Raw genomic sequence first — 21,952 nt, 5'->3', positions numbered from 1 at the left:
AAACATTTCTTGAAATTGTTGCCACCTTGTGTCACAGTGTTACACGGGGCGGGTGTGACTCAACGGGAATAACCGATTTAACATGGCTAATATTATCTATATATATAAAAGGGAAAGGTGACTGACTGACTGACTGACTGACTGACTGACTGACTGACTGACTGACTGACTGACTGATCTATCAACGCACAGCTCAAATTACTGGACGGATCGGGCTGAAAATTGGCATGCAGATAGCTATTATGACGTAGGCATCCGCTAAGAAAGGATTTTTGAAAATTCAACTCCTAAGGGGGTGAAATAGGGTTTTGAAATTTTGTAGTACACGCGGACGAAGTCGCGAGCATAAGCTAGTTTTCGTATAAAAAACAGAACAGTTGTTGAATCAAAAAAAAGACAACAACAAAAATCATAACTGCATAGTCGGATATAAAATTTCAGTCGAAATAATAAACAAAATGGCGGATTTTCTTAGCGTTATTTCCCAATGTAGGTCGCCTTAGATTGGATAGCTGAGGCGGGGGACAATAGAATACGATTTATAATAAAACCAGTATTCACATTATTCTTTGTTCTCTATAGTGCAGTTGTACGAATTATGCATTAGGTTTTGGGTTCAATTCCAATTCCCTGACGACGAATCAAAAATGAGGAGATCCGTAGGAGAACGAGAGTAACCGACATAGCTCAACGGGTTGCGAAGCTGAAGTGGCAATGGGCAGGGCACATAGGTCGAAAAAACCGGCCAAGTGCGAGTCAGGCTCGCGCAATGAGGGTTCCGTACTACAGTCGTATTTTTCGACATTTTGCACGATAATTCAAAAACTATGATGGATAAAAATAAATAAAAATCTGTTTTAGAATGTACAGGTGAAGACCTTTCATATGATACCCCACTTGATATAGTCACACACTTCGAAAGTTGAAAATACTAATTATTAGTTCATGACCACAATTTAATGTGATTATGTGATTTTTGTGTGATCTAACCCTAAATTCACGGTTTTCAGATTTTGCCCCAAATGTCAGATATAAGATCTACCTACCTGCCAAATTTCATGATTCTAGGTCAACGGGAAGTACCCTGTAGGTTTCTTGACAGACAGACAGACAGACAACAAAGTGATCCTATAAGGGTTCCGTTTTTCCTTTTGAGGTACGGAACCCTAAAAACCGAGAGATTGGGGTCCCAAGGTGCTGGAATGGCGACCTCGCACCGGAAAGCGCAGCGTTGGAAGACGAGTCAAACGAGTCTGTGGGAGCCGCTGGATGGCGGCAGCGCAAGACCGTTGCATGTGGAAGTCCCTACAAGAACCCTATGTCCAGCAGTGGACGTCTATCGGTTGATGATGATGAGCACGAATATTTTCACGAGGCACTTAAGATGATTTGATAGACCCAGCCGCGAAAATTCATATTTTAGTTAGTTTTTCGAAAATAGTAGAGTAATCATACATCGAAGGCTTATGGTAATGAGTTTTGCGGGCATAACATTTATGCATCTACATGTTTTTCTATAAAACTTTGGTCAAAAATACTCATTTACTTCATATTTGTGCAAATCTGGGAAAATTCAGAAAATTATCTCTCAGGAACAAAAAGTTTTCGAAAAACTAACTAAAATTTGAATTTTCGCGGCTGGGCCTATATAAGTTAATCACTATCTATAGGTTCTGCTATCACTACCCCTATTATAAATGTGAAAGTGTGTTTGTTTGTTGGTTTGTCCTTCAATCACGTCGCAACGGTGCATTGGATCGACGTGATTTTTTGTATGGATATAGAAAAAGACCTGGAGAGTGACATAGGCTACTTTTTACCTCGGAAAATCAAAGAGTTCCCACGGGATTTTTAAAAAACCTAATTTCACGCGGACGAAGTAGCGGGTATCCGCTAGTACCTAATAAATAAAATTGAAGTGGCTGTCTGTGTCGAGTGCAACAATGGCACCAAAAACTGGGCTTTGCCGTAGGTCTCTTGCTGTGCAAAGTAGGGACTAGACTATAGGGAGACAATCATAAACCGCTGTTGGTTTTGTGTGGCGTACTTTACTCCCCGCCCCTTAGTCCTTGCTATAGAAATACGAATCTCTAACCTAAGCCCTTTCACTCCATTTCAATACCTACGTGTTCTCCCTTTCACCTGGCTTGTCTATTCATGGGCAGCTTGTCTATACAGGACTAGCTTCTGTTCGCGGCTTCGCCCGCCTGGCCTACAGGAAACAAATGGTATTTTTTTAGGACTTTAAATTTTATATAATATAGATAGATATAGATAGATTATAGATTATTTAAAGCTAATAATCTAAATACCAATTTTCACGTCCCTACTGATGACTGTGATTTCACATACAAACTTTCATCCCTATTTTACCACCCTTATGGTACACGTATTTTTTCATTTGTGACTGGAAACCCAAATACCAATTTTCATGTAAATAACTTGAAAAATGACCGACTTTCATACAAACTTCCATCCCCCATTTAACCCACTTAGGGATGGAATTTCGAAAAATCCTTTCTTAGTGGATACCTACTATTTACAAAGAATATACCCTCTAAATTTCATGTCTTTAGGACCAGCGGTTTAGGCTGTGCATTGATTTCACATACAAATTTTCATCCCAATTTAACCATCCTTATGGGCAAATATTCCAAAAATCCTGAAACACGTACTTTTTCAATTGTGACCAAAAACCCAAATACCAATTTTCATGCAAATAACTTGAAAAATGACCGACTTTCATACAAACTTCCATCCCCCATTTAACCCACTTAGGAGTGGAATTTCGAAAAATCCTTTCTTAGTGGATACCTTCTCTTTACAAAGAATATACCCTCCAAATTTCATGTCTTTAGGACCAGCGGTTTAGGCTAGGCGTTGATATATATGTCAGTCAGTCAGTCAGTCAGGACTTTGAATTTTATATATATAGATAGATAGAAGATAGAAGATTATTATAAAACTAGCGACCCGCCCCAGCTTCGCATGGGTGGCATTGTAGATACTTATGTAGTGTCACTTCCATACTAATATTATAAATGCCAACTCCGCCGCCTCCGTCTCGTTTTATTGCGCGTAATATTTTTTAATTTTCTATGGAAGCTTGATTTCTTCCGATATCGTCATATTTCAACAAATTAACACAAACCAATATTAAACTATACCTATAAACCTTCCTCTTGAATCACTCTATCTATTAGTGAAAACCGCATTAAAATCCGTTGCGTGGTTTAAAAGATCTAGACGCGTTCATACATACAGACAGCGGGAAGCGACTTTATTTTATACTATGTAGAGACAGTTATTTCCCGGGATATAAAGTATTTTATCCCGGAAAATCAATGAGTTCCCACGAGATTTTTATAAACCTAAATCCACGCGGACGAATTTGATGGTCGGTTGTTACATTTTGTAAGATGATGATAAAGTGGTGAAATTTTTTTTAGGGTTCCAAACGCGCCCAGGTCTGAGAAGAGCCCACAACAAACTCATAACAATATAAGTACCTACTTACAAGTTACAAAGAAGTCAAATTAATAAAAATAGAAATTAAATACAAGGAAGGTGTTTGATTTCTCACTCAAGTACTAGATGGCGCTAGACGGCGTTATGATGCGCTAAAATTTAGGTGTTTGTGCGATATATGAGTCAGTACGCCACACAGACGAGTTGTGATAATTAATTACGCAAAAATAAAAGTAATAAAAATTACTCTTTTTGATGGTCAATTAATTTTTGGAAGCGATCACGATTATTTAATCATGGAAACGCTCAAATTAGAATGAAGAATCTCTATTCCACGAATAGTAGAGTAGGTCTAGGTATTTCCTCTATAATAATATATAAAAATGAATCGCTAAATGTGTTGCTGATCGCAAATCTCGAGAACAGCTGAAAAGATTTCGCTAATTCTTTTTTTAAATTATACCTATATCTTGAAGTACGAGGATGGGTTCTTACGGAGAGAAAAATGTAAAAAAATTGTAAGTATTTAAAAAAAAAATTAAAGAATCGACTGTTAGGCGGTATGAAGTTCGCCGGGTCAGCTAGTAAATAATAAGAATCCATTTTCCATACGAAGTAAATAGTTAGAGTAGGTAATAAATACCTACTTAGTGTAAGTCCCGCAAATTGCTATCGCGCTGAACCATGCCTCATTAACATCGAAATGACGTCATTTGACGTATATTTAAGTAAAAATATACCATCAGCTCGAAACTTCAGTCTAGTGCTGACGTCCCTAAAATGGCGGCCACGCACAATTAGCAATTTGCGGGACTTATAGCACAGAATATGTAGATCCTACCTACACATATTTTATTTAAAACTAGCTCCCCAGGCGAACTTCGTTCCGCCTAACAGTCGATTCAATTTTTTTAAATTTTCTCTCCGTAAGAACCATCCTCGTACTTCAAGGAATATTATAAAAAAAGAATTAGCGAAATCGGTTCAGCTGTTCTCGAGATTTGCGATGAGCAACACATTTAGTGATTCATTTTCATATTATAGAAGAAGCGATAGCGAATGTGTCTGACTGTCCGCTAGTTTCATAAATCATAATAGCTATCTGCATGCCAAATTTAAGCCCGATCCGTCCGATAGATCAGTCAGTCAGTCACCTTTTCCTTTTATATATTTAGATGTCAGGCAGTCGGCCCAATACGGAGCACGGGCTTCCTCTCAGAATGAGAAGAGTTTAGACCATAGTCCATCAAGGTGGCCAAGTGCGGACACACACCTTTGAGAACATAATGGAATGGTATTCTCAGGAATGCAGGTTCCCTCACCATGTTTCATTTCATGAAAGCTCAGAGGTGCGTACCCGGAATCAAACCCCGTACTCCCCGAATAGGTCACCGATTAACCACTAGTCTATATCACCGTTTCTGCTACTTCTAGGTACCCTGAGAATTGATTTTTACAAATAAATTTTTGGGGTTCCGTACCTCAAAAGAAAAAAGGAACCTTAATAGGATCACTTTGTTGTCTGTCTGTCTATCGTGCCTGTCAAGGAAACCTACAGGGTACTTCCCGTTGACCTAGAATCATGAAATTTGCCAGGTAGGTAGATCTTATAGCTGACATTTGAGGAAAAATCTGAAAACCGTGAATTTAGGGTTAGATCACACAAAAAAAATTAAATTGTGGTCATGATCTAATAATTAGTATTTTCAACTTTCGAAGTGAGTGACTATATCAAGTGGGGTATCATATGAAAGGTCTTCACCTGTACATTCTAAAACAGATTTTTATTTATTTTTATGCATCATAGTTTTTGATTTATCGTGCAAAATGTCAAAAAATACGACTATAGTTGTAGCACGGAACCATCGGTGCGCGTGTCTGACACGCACTTGGCCGGTTTTTTTTGTACAGGCCTTAAAGGACTAGAATCCAGAGCCCATAAATAAATTAGAAAATATCGAGTAAGTAGATATTTCTTGCTTTGAAGTTAAGTAGTAAAGTACCCATAATATTATAATGATTTCTCCAATGATGTCTTTGAAGATGAAGTGTATCTATTTTTAGACAGAAGTGCTCCTATCATTATTGTATCAAAGAAAACCTAATAGTACCTACTTCATAGGTACACTAGCTTATGCCCACGACTTAGTCCGCGTGGACTACACTTTCCAACCCCTATTTAACCGCCTTAGGGGTTGAATTTTCAAAAATCCTTTCTTAACGGATGTCTACGTCACAATAGCTATCTGCATGCCAAATTTCAGCCGGATCCGTCCAGTAGTTTGAGCTGTGCCTTGATAGATCAGTCAGTCAGTCAGTCACCTTTTTGTTTTTATACCTACATTAAAATGGCTTACTTCTCAAAGACTAATGAAGTGCAATAGGTTTTTGATTTATCGCGTAAAATGTCGAAAAAATACGACTGTAGTACGGAACCCTCATTGCGCGAGCCTGACTCGCACTTGGCCGGTTTTTTTTGTATAGCGGTAGTTTATGGGGCTAGAAATCATTATCAAAGAGAATATTTTTTTTAAAACATGATTTTTATTTACCTATTTATATATAGGTTTTCTTGACAGACACGACGGACAGACAGACAGACTACAATTTACAAAGTGATCCTATAAGGGTTCCTTTTTGCCTTTGAGTTACGGAACCCTAAAAAATAGCACCTCAGCCTCTTTTTCAATAAAATAAAGTTAAAATATTATAATCTAGGTACTTAGGTATATTTTATACAAAAAAATTATCAAAACTTGTAACCTAGTGATGCGCCAATCACAAGTTACAAATCCAATTATATCGCTTAGTATAATTATCCAATACCAAAATCCAATAATCCTGTATTAAAAAAAACGTCATTGACAATGAAATGGCATCGGAAGACTACATACCATCAATAATATGCCATCTAATCTCGCCAACATGGAATCATTAATTCATTTTTCATTTTCATGAGCTCACGTAGGTTTTGCATAGTTATGATAAAAATAATATCATATTCACATAAAATACACCGCCCACTGCTCACTAAACGTACAATCGCACATTATTTCACATAAAAACACGTGTAAAGGCAAATATTTTGCTACCATCAACGCGTTTCAGAGGTTTTCGAACCCCATAGAGTTTTTAACACACGCCTCGAAGGGAAGAATGGAAACCTACTGATTATTTCATGGAAATACATAGCTATGATTATGTAAAACAACATAAATTCAGCGAAATCAAGCTAAAATGCTCCTTATGTATTCTTGTGGTGAGTTAATATTCCGATAATCAAGGGTGGTGGGTGGAAAACTGCCTTGTTCCACCCCAATCCCCATCTGGGGGGTGGAAAGGGTGGTCGAGGGATGTGACGCTGGGGAGGTTTCCTATGATTCTCGGAAAATGACGATTTGTAGAACGTTATTACAAAGTAATAGATTTTCTGAAGCTTTTATAAATAAAATAGATCTTTTGCGACTTCGTCCGCGTGGATTTAGGTTTAAGATCCCGTGGGAATTTTTGGATTTTCCGGGATAAATAGGTAGTAGTCTATGTCTGCGATGCAAGCGGGTGATAAACGGATGGGCAGTGAAAAGGTAACAGACCGACAAATAAAAAGATACACTTACGCATTTATAATATTAGTATAAGCATTAATTATTGATGGTTGTTTTGTAATCCTTGGAAATAGGTAGTTATCTGAAATGTCTAAAATAAGTTTATACTTACCTAGATACTTGATTTAGTCATTCTTATTATCCTGATTTATTAGTATACGACTTCCAACTCCGCTCAAAAATAAATAAAAATGCTTCCTGAAATCCTCCCAATCATCATAAAATTATTAATATTAAGACCAAATGCATCGCTAATAATACGATCCTAATAATATAATATGTAGAGTTCCAGTAATAAAGTTCTTGAAATAACGTTCCAAAATTATCGATAGAACATTCCACATTAACATCACTAAACTAATGTCCGGTGTTGCCAGTTAGTTAATATTATTATTCAAAATGTTTCGATTGTCACAAGTTCCTATGTTTTACATCTTTATGTAATTAGCCCAAATTGAACACTCATTTGACTCTATTCAAGGTTGATGAGGGTAATGCCTGACATAATGTAAATAGTTAGTTCAGGGATAAGTAGCTTTATTGTTTCGAATAAAACTCATATTAAACAGGTTTTGAGAGATCCTTTCGTACTTAACGTAGTTACAAATATTAAAATAACGTTTTCTCTTCTCATGCTCGTAAAGTTCTTCTTTATGCTGGCTGTAAGCGGACTAAAACTGCTTTCATGCTCTTCTTCCTACGCTTTCCAGTGCGAGATCGTCATTCTAGCACCTTGGCCCTCCAACGTCTATCAGTAACTGTTCGAAGGTTCGAACTATGTGCCCTGCCACTTCACAACCCGCTGAAAAACGTAATATGTAGTTAATGATGAAGACATTCAACGAAGTTTACCTTGGAGACGTAAAGCCATGCTAATGACTATTATTTTAATTTCTAACCTGTGTTTAGGTATTTGAAGTTTATAAAATCTCTCTATTTCTATTTCTATTTTTAATTTATAGTTATTTAGAAATAGAATAAATCTTAAATCAATAATTTTGCTCATTTTAGATATTCTTTTTTAATTGTGGCAATAATTATTCATGTCAGTTGTTAGCTGTCCTGTCACTCCTGTCATTTGTCTAACTTCAAAACTTCAAAATAAAAGAAAATAACCTAAAATTCACTCTAATCGAATTCAAATTAATACACTATTTTCTTGAAAAAAGGAAATAATTAACTTTAATTGGGTGAAGTATTGATTTTAATTAGTTACAGTGATTACTCCAAATACTTTACAATGAATATTGCACGTAGAATCTTCACAAAACCGTACCCAAACGTCGGAAAAAATGTGTACAGAAAATTTAGAATATCTGCTTCGAATTCAGATTCGTCTGCTACTGCCCAGCCTCAAGTTCAAGAAGAGAAGTTCGATTTTGAAGATCTTAAAGTTTTAGAGCGAGTGGAGCGCCGAAAAGCAAAAATTCCGCCGTTCATGAAAGATGTTTTTGTGTCCATATATAATCGTGATTTGCTAGCGTTCCCAGAAATTTTAAATAAAGAAGAGGCCACAGCTTTGGATAGCAGGGTTGCAGCGTTAGAAAAAGTATTTTTGGACCCCAAAAAAAAGTTTCGACGATCGAAAAAACGCCTTATTAAGAACTGGGATGTACAGTGCTCTGTTAAGTCTTACTAATAATGGTTTAGCTATGAACTATACTGAAAGTTTACGTTACTTGGATGTCATATCGACAGGTAATAGTATATAGTTAAGTTTTTTGCGTATTAAGTTTGCGCTTGTGGCTGAGAGAAATTGCTGAATGTTATTAAGTCAACTTTTCATTTATTTTAGTGTTTAATAATAAAATAATACTAGCTTATGCTCGCGACATGTCCACATGGACTACATAAATTTCAATGCCCTATTTCACCCCCTCAGGGGTTGACTTTTCAAAAATCCTTTCTTAGTGGATTTCTTCGTCATAATAGCTATCTGTATATCGAATTTCAGCCCGATCCACTCAGTGGTCTGAGCTGTGCGTTGATAGATCAGTCAGTCAGTAAGCTTTTCCAGATCAGATAAAAGGAAAAGCTGACTGACTGACTGATCTCAATCTAAATATATAAAAGGAAAATCTGACTGACTGACTGATCTATCAACGCACAGCTGAAACTTCTGGACAGATTGGGCTGAAATTTGACATGCAGATAGCTATTATGATGTAGACATCCGCTAAGAAAGCATTTTTAAAAATTCAACCCCTAAGAGTGTGAAATATGGGTTTGAAATTTGTGGAGTCCATGCAGCATAAGCTAGTAATTATTAAATAAATTTTATTGTTTTTCTTTGTTTTAAAAACATTTTACTAATCAACAATAAATAATTAAAGATACTATTTTTTTATCAAAGCATATTATTTACTAGTAGATTTGGTTCGAATAAAATAAACTTTTTAATTCCAACATCTTGCTGTTTTTTCTCGGTAGGAACGGCATTCCGAACCAGTGGTAAATTAAACTAGTTGACGATTCAAAAGCACTTGTAAAACTTTACTTGAATAAAAATCTACTCTATTCTATTCCATCAACAGATTTGAAGCTAGGACAAGAAATAAGTGACCATTGGGTTGCACTAAACGTTGTCAAACAAGGGTTAAGTTCAGACGATTATCAGAAGTTAATCGGAGATTTAACATCAGGAGATGTTACAATTGACATGTGTATCAGAGAGAAGATTCCTGAGAGGATGATGCAAGCTGATTTTAGTACTAATGCAACGTTGGATTCTAAAGGTAATATAACATCATAAAATCATTTTAAAAAACCAGCCGTTAAAAGTTAAATGTGTGAGTTAGTCTTGCCAAGGTGCTGGAAGACGCAGCATTAGACGAGTCGCAGGGAGCCGCTGGATTCAGGCGGCGCATGACTGTGGCATGTGGAAGTCCCTACAAGAGGCCTATGCCCAGCACTGGACGTCTATCGGTTGATGATGATGTGTGCTATAAGACCTACCTACCAGCCAAACTTCATGAATCCATAGATTTTTTAAATATTAGTCTTATATTTCAGGTGTCTGGCATATAACTGGTGAAAAGATATGCCAGAACGCAACAGGATATCTGCTGGTGCTGTGCTTGGTGGATGGTACAAGGTTCAAAGCCTTCCTGGTGCACCCCAAAGCAGTTGGAGTCAGTCAGTCAGGCAATTTTGTCACGTTTCATCAGACACCTGGTAAGATTGTAGCAAGATGGGCTCACTTAGGGTGAGATTTATAGAGCACACTTTGACTTTGCTTAGACTTAAGACAGAGTTAAAACGAGACAGATTTATATGAGAGATATAGCTCTGTCTCGTTTTAACTCTGTCTTAAGTCTAAGCTAAGTCAGAGTGCGCTCTATAGATCTCAACCTTAGTCTTTGTCCTGATAAATACGGTATTATACGCCAAGTGAGAAAAATCTAGAAATGTATAAACAATATACTATTAGCAATAAGCAATCGAAAAATGTTAATTTCCGTTTATAAAGTTACTAGCTTATTCCCGCGACTTCGTCCGCGTGGACTACACAAATTTCAAACTCCTATTTTACCCCCGTAAGGTTAGAATTTTCAAAAATCGTTTCTTAGCGGATGCCTGCGTCATAATAGCTATCCGCATGCCAGATTTCAGCCTGATCCGTTCAGTAGTTTGAGCTGTATTTTAATAGATCAGTCAGTCAGTCAGTCACCTTTTCACTTTATATAAATTTAAATTTAAATAAATAATTCTTAACTATTGAAAACTTATGTTTAACTTTTTTTTCTTTTCAGCCACCCCATTAGACAATATCACACAGGAGGGCCTTTCCAATGCATTCGGCATTGCAAGGCTATACACGGCGACTCTATGTCGGAATAGATTACTTGCTTCTATGAATGCTTGCATGGATTATTTACGACCCAGGTACTTTTCCGGTAAGTCGATATTATGACACAAGTGAGTAAAGTTGGGCATTACAGCATTGGCATAGCAAGACTTCACATAACAACCCTATGCCGAAATAGATTACTAGCTTCCTTCAATAAGGTTTTTTCCGATAAATTGATATAATGACACTAGTACGTAAAGTTGGTAATTAAAGCTTTTAGCATAGCAAGGCTACCCCATTAGATAATATCACATTAGATGGTCTCTCCAACGCATTTGGCATTGCAAAGCTATACACGGCGATTCTATGTCGAAATAGATAACTTGCTTCTATGAAAGCTTGCATGAATTATTTACGACCCAGGTTCTTTTCCGGTAAGTCGATATTAAGACACAAGTGCGTAAAGTTTGGCATTACAGCATTGGCGTAGCAAAAATTTACACAGCAACCCTATATCGGAATAGATTACTAGCTTCCTTCAATAAGGTTCTTTTCCGATAAAATGATATCTACAATATACAAGCATATACCTTGTATATCCTTCGAAGGTACAGAACCCTTGGTGAGCTACTCTGGCTCACACTTGACCGGTTTTTCAAACGCTCATGTTCTTACCAGGTAAACCCCTCATGGAAATCCCAACAATACGTGCGACGATAGGCGACACATTGCTCAAAATATACGCGAGTGAGAGTGCAGAGTATTTCACCGCGGGCTTGCTCGACGGTTACCTGGAACCAGATGTAGACCTAGAAGTTGCTATGTGTAGGTAAGTACTTAGCTTTTCCTGGCTCTTTCTAGCTCAAAATATCTCAACATCTCTTCTTTTTCGACCTACATTTTCATTGGAAACTGAGCCCCATATCAGAAAAATACTTGCAAGCGCGTTGTATCATACTAGTGGCGCCATCTAGTTCAAGCCTTCGCAAACTCTATTAAAAATATAACGTGCGATGATAGGCGACACATTGCTCAAAATATACTCGAGCGAAAGTGCTGAGTATTTCACCGCGGGCTTACTCGACGGTTACCTGGAACCAGATATAGACCTGGAGGTTGCTATGTGAAGCTATGTACTTAGCTTTACCTGGCTTTTTCTAGCTCAAAATATCTCTTCTTTTTCGACCCATTTTCATTGGAAAATAATCCAAAAATACTTGCAAGCGCGTTGTATTATACTATTGGCGCCATCTAGTTCAAGCTTTTACAAATAGATCCGTCCCTTCTTTGCGGCAAGATTGAAGAACAAACCAAAGATCTTTTAGAGCCTCGATAGCTCAACGGTTAAAGGAGCGGACTAAAAACCGAAAAGTCGCCGGTTCAAATCCCACCCGTTGCACTATTTTCGTACCTACTCCTAGCACAAGGTTTACGCTTAATTGGAGGGGAAAGGGGAATATTAGTCAGCAATTAACTTGGCTAATATTCTTTTAAAAAACTAACAAACAAACACACTTTTGCAATCATAATGCGGGTAGCGATCCTCAGTCAACCTGCGCAAACCGCCATGTTGCAACTTCAGATTGGAATGACCATGGATTTTGTAGCGCACTGTCTCTCATTGAGACCGACAAAACGTCATATAGGTATGAGTGACAGAGACAACGCTCTACAAAGCCGAAATGTCATTCTAAAGACCGATTTACATTACTTTCAGCCGCGTTGGTACTTTACTTATTTGGTTTTTGTTTGTCCCGAACAGGAACTTCATAGCAAATCACGCGCAAAATCAGCTGCTAAAGCTGCTCGCGATACCAGGAGTGGAGAAACAAGCGGAGTGTCTTCAGCTACTCGAGGACATGAGGTCCTTGTCCTTGAAAGGCGAGACCATTGAGAGCGTCAATATGTTTATTGGTAAGTCTGTTCGCCCCCTCTCTCATTCTGCCCCTTCCAGTTCCCCACCCCCGCCCCCTCTTATTATCTCTTAAGCCAAACCAGGTACCAGGAGAGCAGAATTTCATAACCATTTCTCTGTCCAGCACTGAACGGCATTCACCACGCGGGCAAAGAAATGGCTAGCGAAGTAAAGCAAATAAGAAACCCACTCTTCAATCCCTCCTTCATCATCAAGAAGATGTTGCTGGATAGACATCAGGTTTGTACAGCATCATGATCAACCCATTGCCAGCTCACTACAGAGCACGAGTCTCCGATTTTGGCCATACTCTACTACGCTGGCCATGTGCGGATTGGTAGACTTCACACACCTTTGAAAACATTACTGAGAACTCTCAGGCATGGAGGTATACTACAAAACCTTAATACAAAAAGTTTACAAAGAAAGAAGTGTAATTAGTTAGTATGTAAATTGATTAGTTTCCTCATCGTTCCTAATTTTGTTCCCAGGAAAAAGACGACCCAAAGCTAACTCTATACCTAGCAGAACACTTGCATCCTACTCTTAGAAAACCTTCAGAACAACTAGAATACTGTGTGCTTAGGATGCGATACGTTTGCGAGACCTTGATGAGTAGACACGGAAAGGAGGTTGTTAACGCTTATACGTGAGTTTTAGTGTGTAACTCGTTAACTTGATGGCGCTACTAGTACAATACATCGCGCTTGCAAGTTTTATTCTTAGACTTTTTAAACCCGGCTGAATTACACGTGAGTACTTTAATGTTTAGTTCGCATGATAGATGGCGCCACTGGTATAGTACATCGCGCTCGCAAGTTGTTCTTAAACGAATAACATCAAGAATTCTTCAGCTGAATACTATATGCTGAGGAGGCGATACGTTTGCGAGACCTTGATGAGCAGACGCGGGAAAGAGGTTAACCTTAAGAACAACTGGAATACTGTGTGCTGAGGATGCGATACGTTTGCGAGACCTTGATGAGTAGACACGGAAAGGAGGTTGTTGACGCTTATACGTGAGTTTTAGTGTGTAACTCGTTAACTTGATGGCGCTACTAGTACAATACATCGCGCTTGCAAGTTTTATTCTTAGACTTTTTAAACCCGGCTGAATTACACGTGAGTACTTTAATGTTTAGTTCGCATGATAGATGGCGCCACTGGTATAGTACATCGCGCTCGCAAGTTGTTCTTAAACTAATAACATCAAGAATTCTTCAGCTGAATACTATATGCTGAGGAGGCGATACGTTTGCGAGACCTTGATGAGCAGACGCGGGAAAGAGGTTAACCTTAAGAACAACTGGAATACTGTGTGCTGAGGATGCGATACGTTTGCGAGACCTTGATGAGTAGACACGGAAAGGAGGTTGTTGACGCTTATACGTGAGTTTTAGTGTGTAACTCGTTAACTTGATGGCGCTACTAGTACAATACATCGCGCTTGCAAGTTTTATTCTTAGACTTTTTAAACCCGGCTGAATTACACGTGGGTACTTTAATGTTTAGTTCGCATGATAGATGGCGCCACTGGTATAGTACATCGCGCTCGCAAGTTGTTCTTAAACGAATAACATCAAGAATTCTTCAGCTGAATACTATATGCTGAGGAGGCGATACGTTTGCGAGACCTTGATGAGCAGACGCGGGAAAGAGGTTAACCTTAAGAACAACTGGAATACTGTGTGCTGAGGATGCGATACGTTTGCGAGACCTTGATGAGTAGACACGGAAAGGAGGTTGTTGACGCTTATATGTGAGTTTTAGTATGTAACTCGTTAACTAGATGGCGCTACTAGTACAATACATCGCGCTTGTAAGTTTTATTCTTAGACTATGAATATAGATCCCAAAACAGGTTTTTTTTAATTTTTGTCTGTCTGTCTGTGCCCGCATCACGCGAAAACTACTAAACGGGGTTTAATGTAATTTGGTACTGTGGTAGCTGATAGTCCGGGTTAACATATAGTATAGGGTAGTTTTTATCCCGAAAAAAATTAGGGATTCTTCAGGATAGTTTTTTTATCAATTTTAATAATAATTTTGTGTTTCTTTCAGAGAACTTATCAGGCTAGCTGAGGCTGCTACAGAAATATTAGCCATGACTGCGGTTTTGGCCAGAGCATCCAGGTAATTTTAATTAAATTCTTATTTACTAGCTGATGCCCGCGACTTCGTCCGCGTGGAATTAGGTTTTAAAAACCCCGTGGAAACTCTTTGATTTTCCGGGAAAAAAGTAGCCTATGTCACTCTCCAGGTCTTTAACTATACCCATGCAAAAAATCACGTCAATCCGTTGCACCGTTGCGACGTGATTGAAGGACAAACCAAGACACTTTCGCATTTATGCCGGGTACTGATATCATCATCATCTTAACTCACCGCCGGCCCACTACTGAGCACAGGTCTCCTCTCAACATGAGAAGGGTGTAGGCCATAGTCTACTACGCTAGCCAATTCATGATTGGCAGACTTAACACACCACCAAGAACATTACGGAGACCTCTCAGTCAAAATATTATATATTTAGGTACAGAAGTAAAATTCAATTTTGAAAAAACACAATTTACTAACACAAAACCAAATACTTTTACAATTATCAAACTTTTAATGATTGGAACAAAATTTAACACGAAAGACACAAAAAGTAAAAGTCAGTAATAAAGAAAAACATAATTCAAACCAGACCACGATGAATACAGCACAAAAATCAGTAGCGAAATGAGCCCAGTGCTCGGGCGCGCTCAGCTTTTATAGCTAAGCTCATTAAGAGAGGTGGCGTGACCTAAGACGGCCTCTCCTGACTGTGCGGCGTCCTCGCCCGCCATCATAGCCAGAAAAGGTCGTGAGATCTTCTCTGCGGAGACTTGCAGCTGGTGCCGCAACGCTGTCGGCGTGCGGTGCGTGAGGGAAGACCGGTGAGGAGCTCGCCGAAAGGAGCGATGACTCTGCCTCTACCGCTGGAGGTGCCGGGGCAGACTCAGGTGCGGAAGGAGGACCAGCACCTGGGCCAACTACGTCATAGTCATCACCTGAAATTAGCTTCGATATAGCACAACTCCATAGCTATAAATGGTAACACAATGGGTAAGCAATTCGAAATGCGACTTAGTATTCGCTAGACAAATAGATAAATCATTTAGTTTTATGGGGTGTCCCTATCACCCAGAGGAGGTGACACCTATCAACCTATGAGACGTCTCAAACCTAGCGCGCGCTTCTTCTCGTCATCTTCAGACCGCCAGACTCGGGGAACGGTCTCACACCGCCAGACTCGGGCAACGGTCTATGAAGCAGGAACTTGAGGTGACCATCATCAGACCACCAGACTCGGGCAACGGTCTATGGAGCAGGAACTTGAGATGACCATCATCAGACCACCAGACTCGGGCAACGGTCTCAGACCACCAGACTCGGGCAATGGTCTATGGAGCAGGAACTTGAGATGACCATCATCAGACCACCGGGCTCGGGCAACAGTCTATGAAAGTGCATCTCAACCAGCCACCGTTGAACTTCCCTTGAGGAGTAAAGCATTACCGTGATTTGTTTAGTCATAGCACAAAAATAGATGTCGTGGATCAGTCCGTAAGTAGATAAGTACGTAAGGGAGCAAGCAAGGCCTTTTTAGTTAGGAGGGTGAGAGTTTTGGGGCTATGATTAACAAAATCACGACTTTCATCTTCACCACCACAAAGTAGTCAACAAGCTGAACTTACATTCGAAGAAGGCACCACACGCATCCGGGCACCACTCTCCTTGCCAGGGCACCATGCCCTCCGCCGCCACCTGAGCGGTCTTGCCATACGACCCACTCAGCAGCTCTAGCTCGTAGCAGCCGTTTCAGGACCTTCTATGGACCTCACATGCCAGAGTCAAACTTCCCCGTTGACTGGGAATACTTGATCACCAACACCGTGCCTCCAGCCTTCAACACGCGAGGTGGACGACGATTCTGGTTAGCATAGGCATCCTGCCGGGACTGATTTCACCTCAGCAGCTTACTTGCCCTGGAGCGTCACGTTTCACGCCATGCCACTCGATCAAGCCGTGCAGTTTCAGCAACCATTGTGTGCTGGTGAGGAACTCTGGAGACCTGCTTGTTTGATATACAAACCAGGCAGTGAACCACATGCTTGACTACGAACTCACGTAGCCCAAGAAACTAGAGGTACTTCAGGGTCAGGTCCAGAGTCTTTTCGACAAAGACTTGCAGCAGACTAAGACGGTATCACAAAAAACACGCTTCCGCTCCTACTGGTGAGTAGCGGTAATAGAGCGTAACACTTTAGTACACATACCGATGATAGTCTAGCTGTCCCACTTACAGATACTCGACGAGCGTGTCCTGATCTGCGACCTGCACCATCTAAACCCAGTTGCTCGGCTTGGTTATGCCGTTGACTTAAAGGGTTGCAGCTAAGATAGTCGCCATAACACATCATCGTGCGCTTTTAGTACTCAAAGGTGAAGATGAAGTCATGGAAATAAATCCACTTACGGGTAACGCGCAGAAGCAGCAGCGCTCGGTGGCTGTGAAAGCGTTGTAGTTGGTCACACCCTTAAACTGAAGACAAACCAAATGGTGGCGGAAGTTGCTTCCAGCACGTAGGAGTACTACCTACTCACTGCACCCTGGGTAAACCTTGCTAAAACAGGCGACCACACGCTTCTTGCCGTCGTTGTGGGTCCACCTCAGCGCCGGGCCATAGCCGATGCTGCTGAAGTCAGTGTGCACCTCTGTTGGCAAATCTGTCAAGACTGCTACCTTGGACTCAGTGGTGAGTCGCCGAGTGATGTCCTGAGATACCTTTTCCTGCTCTGGCCTCAATGAAAAGGAACCTCTTTTTCCGACAGACGTGCAAGGCAGGCTGTCTGGATAGCATACTCCTCAACGTAGCGCCTAAAGTACCCAGCTAGATCTTAGATTGCCAGATTTGTTTGATGTACTCAAGGGGTAAGGACTTTACCTACGTTATGGCCTTGTCTTAAAGACTCGGCCTCGCCTGACCCTAACAAATGAATCTGATCAAAATGGCAAAATCGGAAACAATCGGTAACGGGAATTATCAGATTTTCTAAAAGAGTTGAATCTACCCACGTTACATTATTTACGAACGCACTACAGTGCGTCACTGACTCGCATATTATACGAAACACAAGTCCAAGACGGTATGCGTAGGTAACGTGATTTACTACAACACATACCTATCGAAATCATGGACACTAACTTTAAAAAAGAACATTCTCACCAATCAGCTCGTACAAGGGCTCGGCAGCGTTTATGCAAGCCCCACGGCACGCGCGGCATCGTGCCACAATACCAGTGAGCCGCCATGTTTGCGAGAGGCACCATAGCCCGCAGCGGCGCACGCAGCGCAGTACCACCAGCGCGCCGTCACGCTCGTGCAGAGTGCAGAGAGGCGCGGCAGCGGCGCGGCACGACGCAGCAACTCCAGTGCGCCGTCTCGCTCGTGCAGAGCGCAGAAAGGCGCGGCAGCGGCGCGGCACGGCGCAGCAACGCCAGCGCAGCGTCACGCTCGTGCAGAGCGCAGAAAGGCATGGCAGCGGCGCGGCACGGCGCAGCAACGCCAGCGCATCGTCACGCTCGTGCAGAGCGCAGAAAGGCATGGCAGCGGCGCGGCATGGCGCAGCAAAGCCAGCGCACCGTCAGGCTCGTGCAGAGCGCAGAAAGGCGCGGCAGCGGCGCGGCACGGCGCAGCAACGCCAGCGCACCGTCACGCTCGCCAAGAGCGCAGAAATGCGCGGCAGCGGTGCGGCACGGCGCAGCAACGCCAGCGCGCTGTCTCGCTCGCCAAGGGCGCAGAAAGGCGCGGCAGCGGCGCGGCACGACGCAGCAACTCCAGTGCGTCGTCACGCTTGTGCAGAGCGCAGAAAGGCATGGCAGCGGCGCGGCACAGCGCAGCAACGCCAGCGCAGCGTCACGCTCGTGCAGAGCGCAGAAAGGCACGGCAGCGGCGCGGCACGGCGCAGCAACGCCAGCGCACCGTCACGCTCGTGCAAAGTTCCAAAGCCCGCAGCCAAGCGTGCAGCATTGCGTCGGAACATTCGAGAAAAGAAAGATAAATGTGAGCACTATGTTCGAATCATGTTCGAATATAACTATTTCCCAGTTGGTTTATTACATCTGTCCTTATTACGACAGGTCTACCTATTCATACAACGATCTAACACCACATGAAGATTGATTTCTAATCTTATGTCGGGAAGCTCAATTTTTTTTTTCTCATGGCAAAAATAATTGTTGAGCAAAAACTCATCTACCTACATTACGGTTACTCTTTTTATAAAAATAACACTGAACTGCATCAAAACCGATGTTTAGGTACACTTTGTGATCCTAATTTTCACACAGAAAACAGCGTGATTGGAAAGTACTATGACTAAGACTACGCTTTCTAGTCTTAAACTGCAAATTTAAATTGCGGGTATCTTGGTGAGATACTTCATGAAGTGACTAATGGACCGACATAGATGTTCTTAATCTCAATATCGACCTCTCGTGGGCACAGCGGAATAAATTCCGTTTTAAAATTGATCTAAGACTGATCATAACAAAAACCTTTTGTACAAGTTCCACTTTACGAAACTACCTCCCGGCTATGCCATCGGTTGAGGTTACGACATGATCAAGTTTTTTACACCATGCATCAACATAATTAAAAATCGAGACCAAAAATAAAGACATGGTTGGATCTCACCTGGTTAATTCCACTACGTTCCACTAATTGTACGACACCGACTTAGCACGCCTTTGTTCATTATTCAATTTACGTGAATTACTTTTATACTTAAATCGATTAGCAGATTTAGACGATGGCATTATTAATTCACAAAAACACGTAGGGTAGACGTGAAAACTTTTAGACAAAAAATCAATTTGGACAAGAACACTTGAACTAGATTCGTTCACGTGACCAATACGTGCTTAGCCATAAAGCCAAAGGTATAGGTACCTACTTGATTCTAAAGATTTAATTGCAGTAACTTCATCTTGTTCGGAACAAGGTGCAGAAACGGGAGTGTTGCATTCTGTTTGAACGGTCACAGTGTTACCGAGACGATTAATATTACACTCGCGTTTAGTTACTACAGAGGTTAAACTATTTTCGACAAGTCTCGACACGTTTTTCTCGATCGCGGAGTATTGATTCATTATTGAGTGCAACGTTTGGATAAAAACACGACTAAGTGCGTGATCTCGCGACCTACATCTAGGCCCTGCTGTTTCACATCCACGTGGTCTGCTTCGAGAACTTCGAGTTTGATCACGGCACATCACGGCTACGATCGCGGTTACGATACCCGCGATCCGACATTGTACAAGAAAAACAACAAAAATTTAAAGGTTAGAATTTTGTTCCAATTTAAGCAAACTGATTGTCAGTGACTAGATTTTAACTATAGTGGGCTATTGAATAGGAATCCCAGTTCTGAATTTAGGTACAGAAGTAAAATTCAATTTTGAAAAAACACAATTTACTAACACAAAACCAAATACTTTTACAATTATCAAACTTTTAATGATTGGAACAAAATTTAACACGAAAGACACAAAAAGTAAAAGTCAGTAATAAAGAAAAACATAATTCAAACCAGACCACGATGAATACAGCACAAAAATCAGTAGCGAAATGAGCCCAGTGCTCGGGCGCGCTCAGCTTTTATAGCTAAGCTCATTAAGAGAGGTGGCGTGACCTAAGAATATAGATTTCCTCACGATGTTTTTCTTCACTGTTAAAGCAAGTGATATTAAAATTGTGTACGTATTAATAAAACTCCGCTGTCCGTCCGTCCACTTGTCCGTCTGTCTGTCAGCGGGCTGTATCTCGTGAACCGTAATAGGTAGAGAGCTGAAATTTTCACAGATGTTTTTGTATCTTAAATATATATAAGGAAAAGGTGACTGACTGTGACTGACTGATAATCAGTCATAATAGCTATCTGCATGCCAAATTTCAGCCCGTTCCGTCCAGTAGATTGAGCTGTGCGTTGATAGATCAGTCAACCAGTCAGTCAGTCAGCTTTTCCTTTTATATATTTAGATAGAAAAACATCTATAAAAATTTCAGCTCTATTTCTTGTACGATGGTACGGAACCCTTTACATGCGAGTCCGACTCGCACTTGACTGATTTTTATAGAAAACTAAATTTTTTCAGAGCATACTGCATCGGACTAAGAAATGGAGAAGTAGAAATGAAGCTAGCATCAGTTTTCGTCGAAAGCACCAAAGAGCGCGTCAAGAAGTTACTACTAGAAGCGAACGATGGAGAATACTTGAATTTGGACTACTTTAGACTAGAATTCGGGAAGAAAGTTCTAGAATCGAATAGTGTTGTAGTCGAAAAACCTACTGCTAGAGTGTTTTGGTAGAATAAATGTTATGTACATAGTTATTCTTTCTTTTATTTCGACTACTATTCACTTATACTCTCCTGGTACTTTGTAGTAAAAACTACTTAGATCATATCCGCCTGGATTTAGGTTTTTTGAAAATCCTAAGAGAACTCTCTGACTTTCCGGGATTCAAAGTAGCCTATGTCCGTCTCCGGGATGCACGCTATCTCTATACCGAATTTTGTCAAAATAGGCAAGACAGGTCTCCAGTAGGGCGATTGTCTAAAACCTGCATCAATCATTACTACAATCTCAATTGTTCTGATTGGCTTAATTTGTGCGGTTCTTGTTGCAATAATGCATTGTGGCCTATAGTGAGCGAGCATTAACCAATCAGAGATGATTGCGATCGTGACATTGTAGCTGTCAAACAACCGTGGTAGGGCCACTGGTCTTTAACTATATAGTCCGTAAAATACGACTCCTCACGCGCCATTTTAACTCTTAAGGGGTCGAATTTTAATTTTTAATGGATCAACTGTGAAGTCAAAAATACGACTGTAGTACGGAACCCTTGATGCGCGAGTCTGACTCGCACTTGGCCGGTTTTTTTTTTCATGGGTATAGTTAAAGACCTCGGAAAATAGTTCCCACAAGGAATACAAAAATCTAAATCCATGAGAACGAAGTGCATCAGCTAATCACATCACATCACAGTTCACACATCCATACTAAAATTATAAATGCGACAGTGTGTCTGTCTGCTAGCTTTTCACGGCCCAACAATTTAACCGATTTTAGTGAAATTTTA

General features: G+C 40.6%; 2 protein-coding genes across 3 annotated transcripts in view; one reads left to right on the top strand and one right to left on the bottom strand.

The window, feature by feature from the left end:
• Positions 1–6,659, bottom strand: part of LOC117994231 (glutamate receptor ionotropic, kainate 2) — a 55,765-nt gene extending 49,106 nt beyond the window's left edge. For both annotated transcript variants that reach the window (XM_069507668.1, XM_034982123.2), the window contains exon 1: positions 6,363–6,659. The gene's annotated coding sequence lies outside the window, so the exon portion shown is untranslated. The remainder of the gene's footprint in view (positions 1–6,362) is intronic.
• A 1,500-nt stretch (positions 6,660–8,159) lies between these two features.
• Egm (acyl-CoA dehydrogenase family member enigma) lies at positions 8,160–21,200 on the top strand. Its single transcript, XM_034982114.2, is given in 11 exon segments — positions 8,160–8,634; positions 8,636–8,771; positions 9,608–9,808; positions 10,086–10,247; positions 10,826–10,969; positions 11,542–11,692; positions 12,626–12,777; positions 12,903–13,018; positions 13,270–13,427; positions 14,840–14,911; positions 20,964–21,200. Coding segments are annotated over 11 exon segments (1,827 nt in total). The 5' UTR covers positions 8,160–8,313; the 3' UTR covers positions 21,178–21,200.
• The last annotated feature ends 752 nt before the right edge of the window (positions 21,201–21,952 follow it).

The sequence above is a fragment of the Maniola hyperantus genome, chromosome 26, assembly GCF_902806685.2.
Source record: "Maniola hyperantus chromosome 26, iAphHyp1.2, whole genome shotgun sequence".
Taxonomy (NCBI): Eukaryota; Metazoa; Arthropoda; class Insecta; order Lepidoptera; family Nymphalidae; genus Maniola; species Maniola hyperantus.
This window is presented reverse-complemented; position numbering and strand designations above follow the sequence as displayed.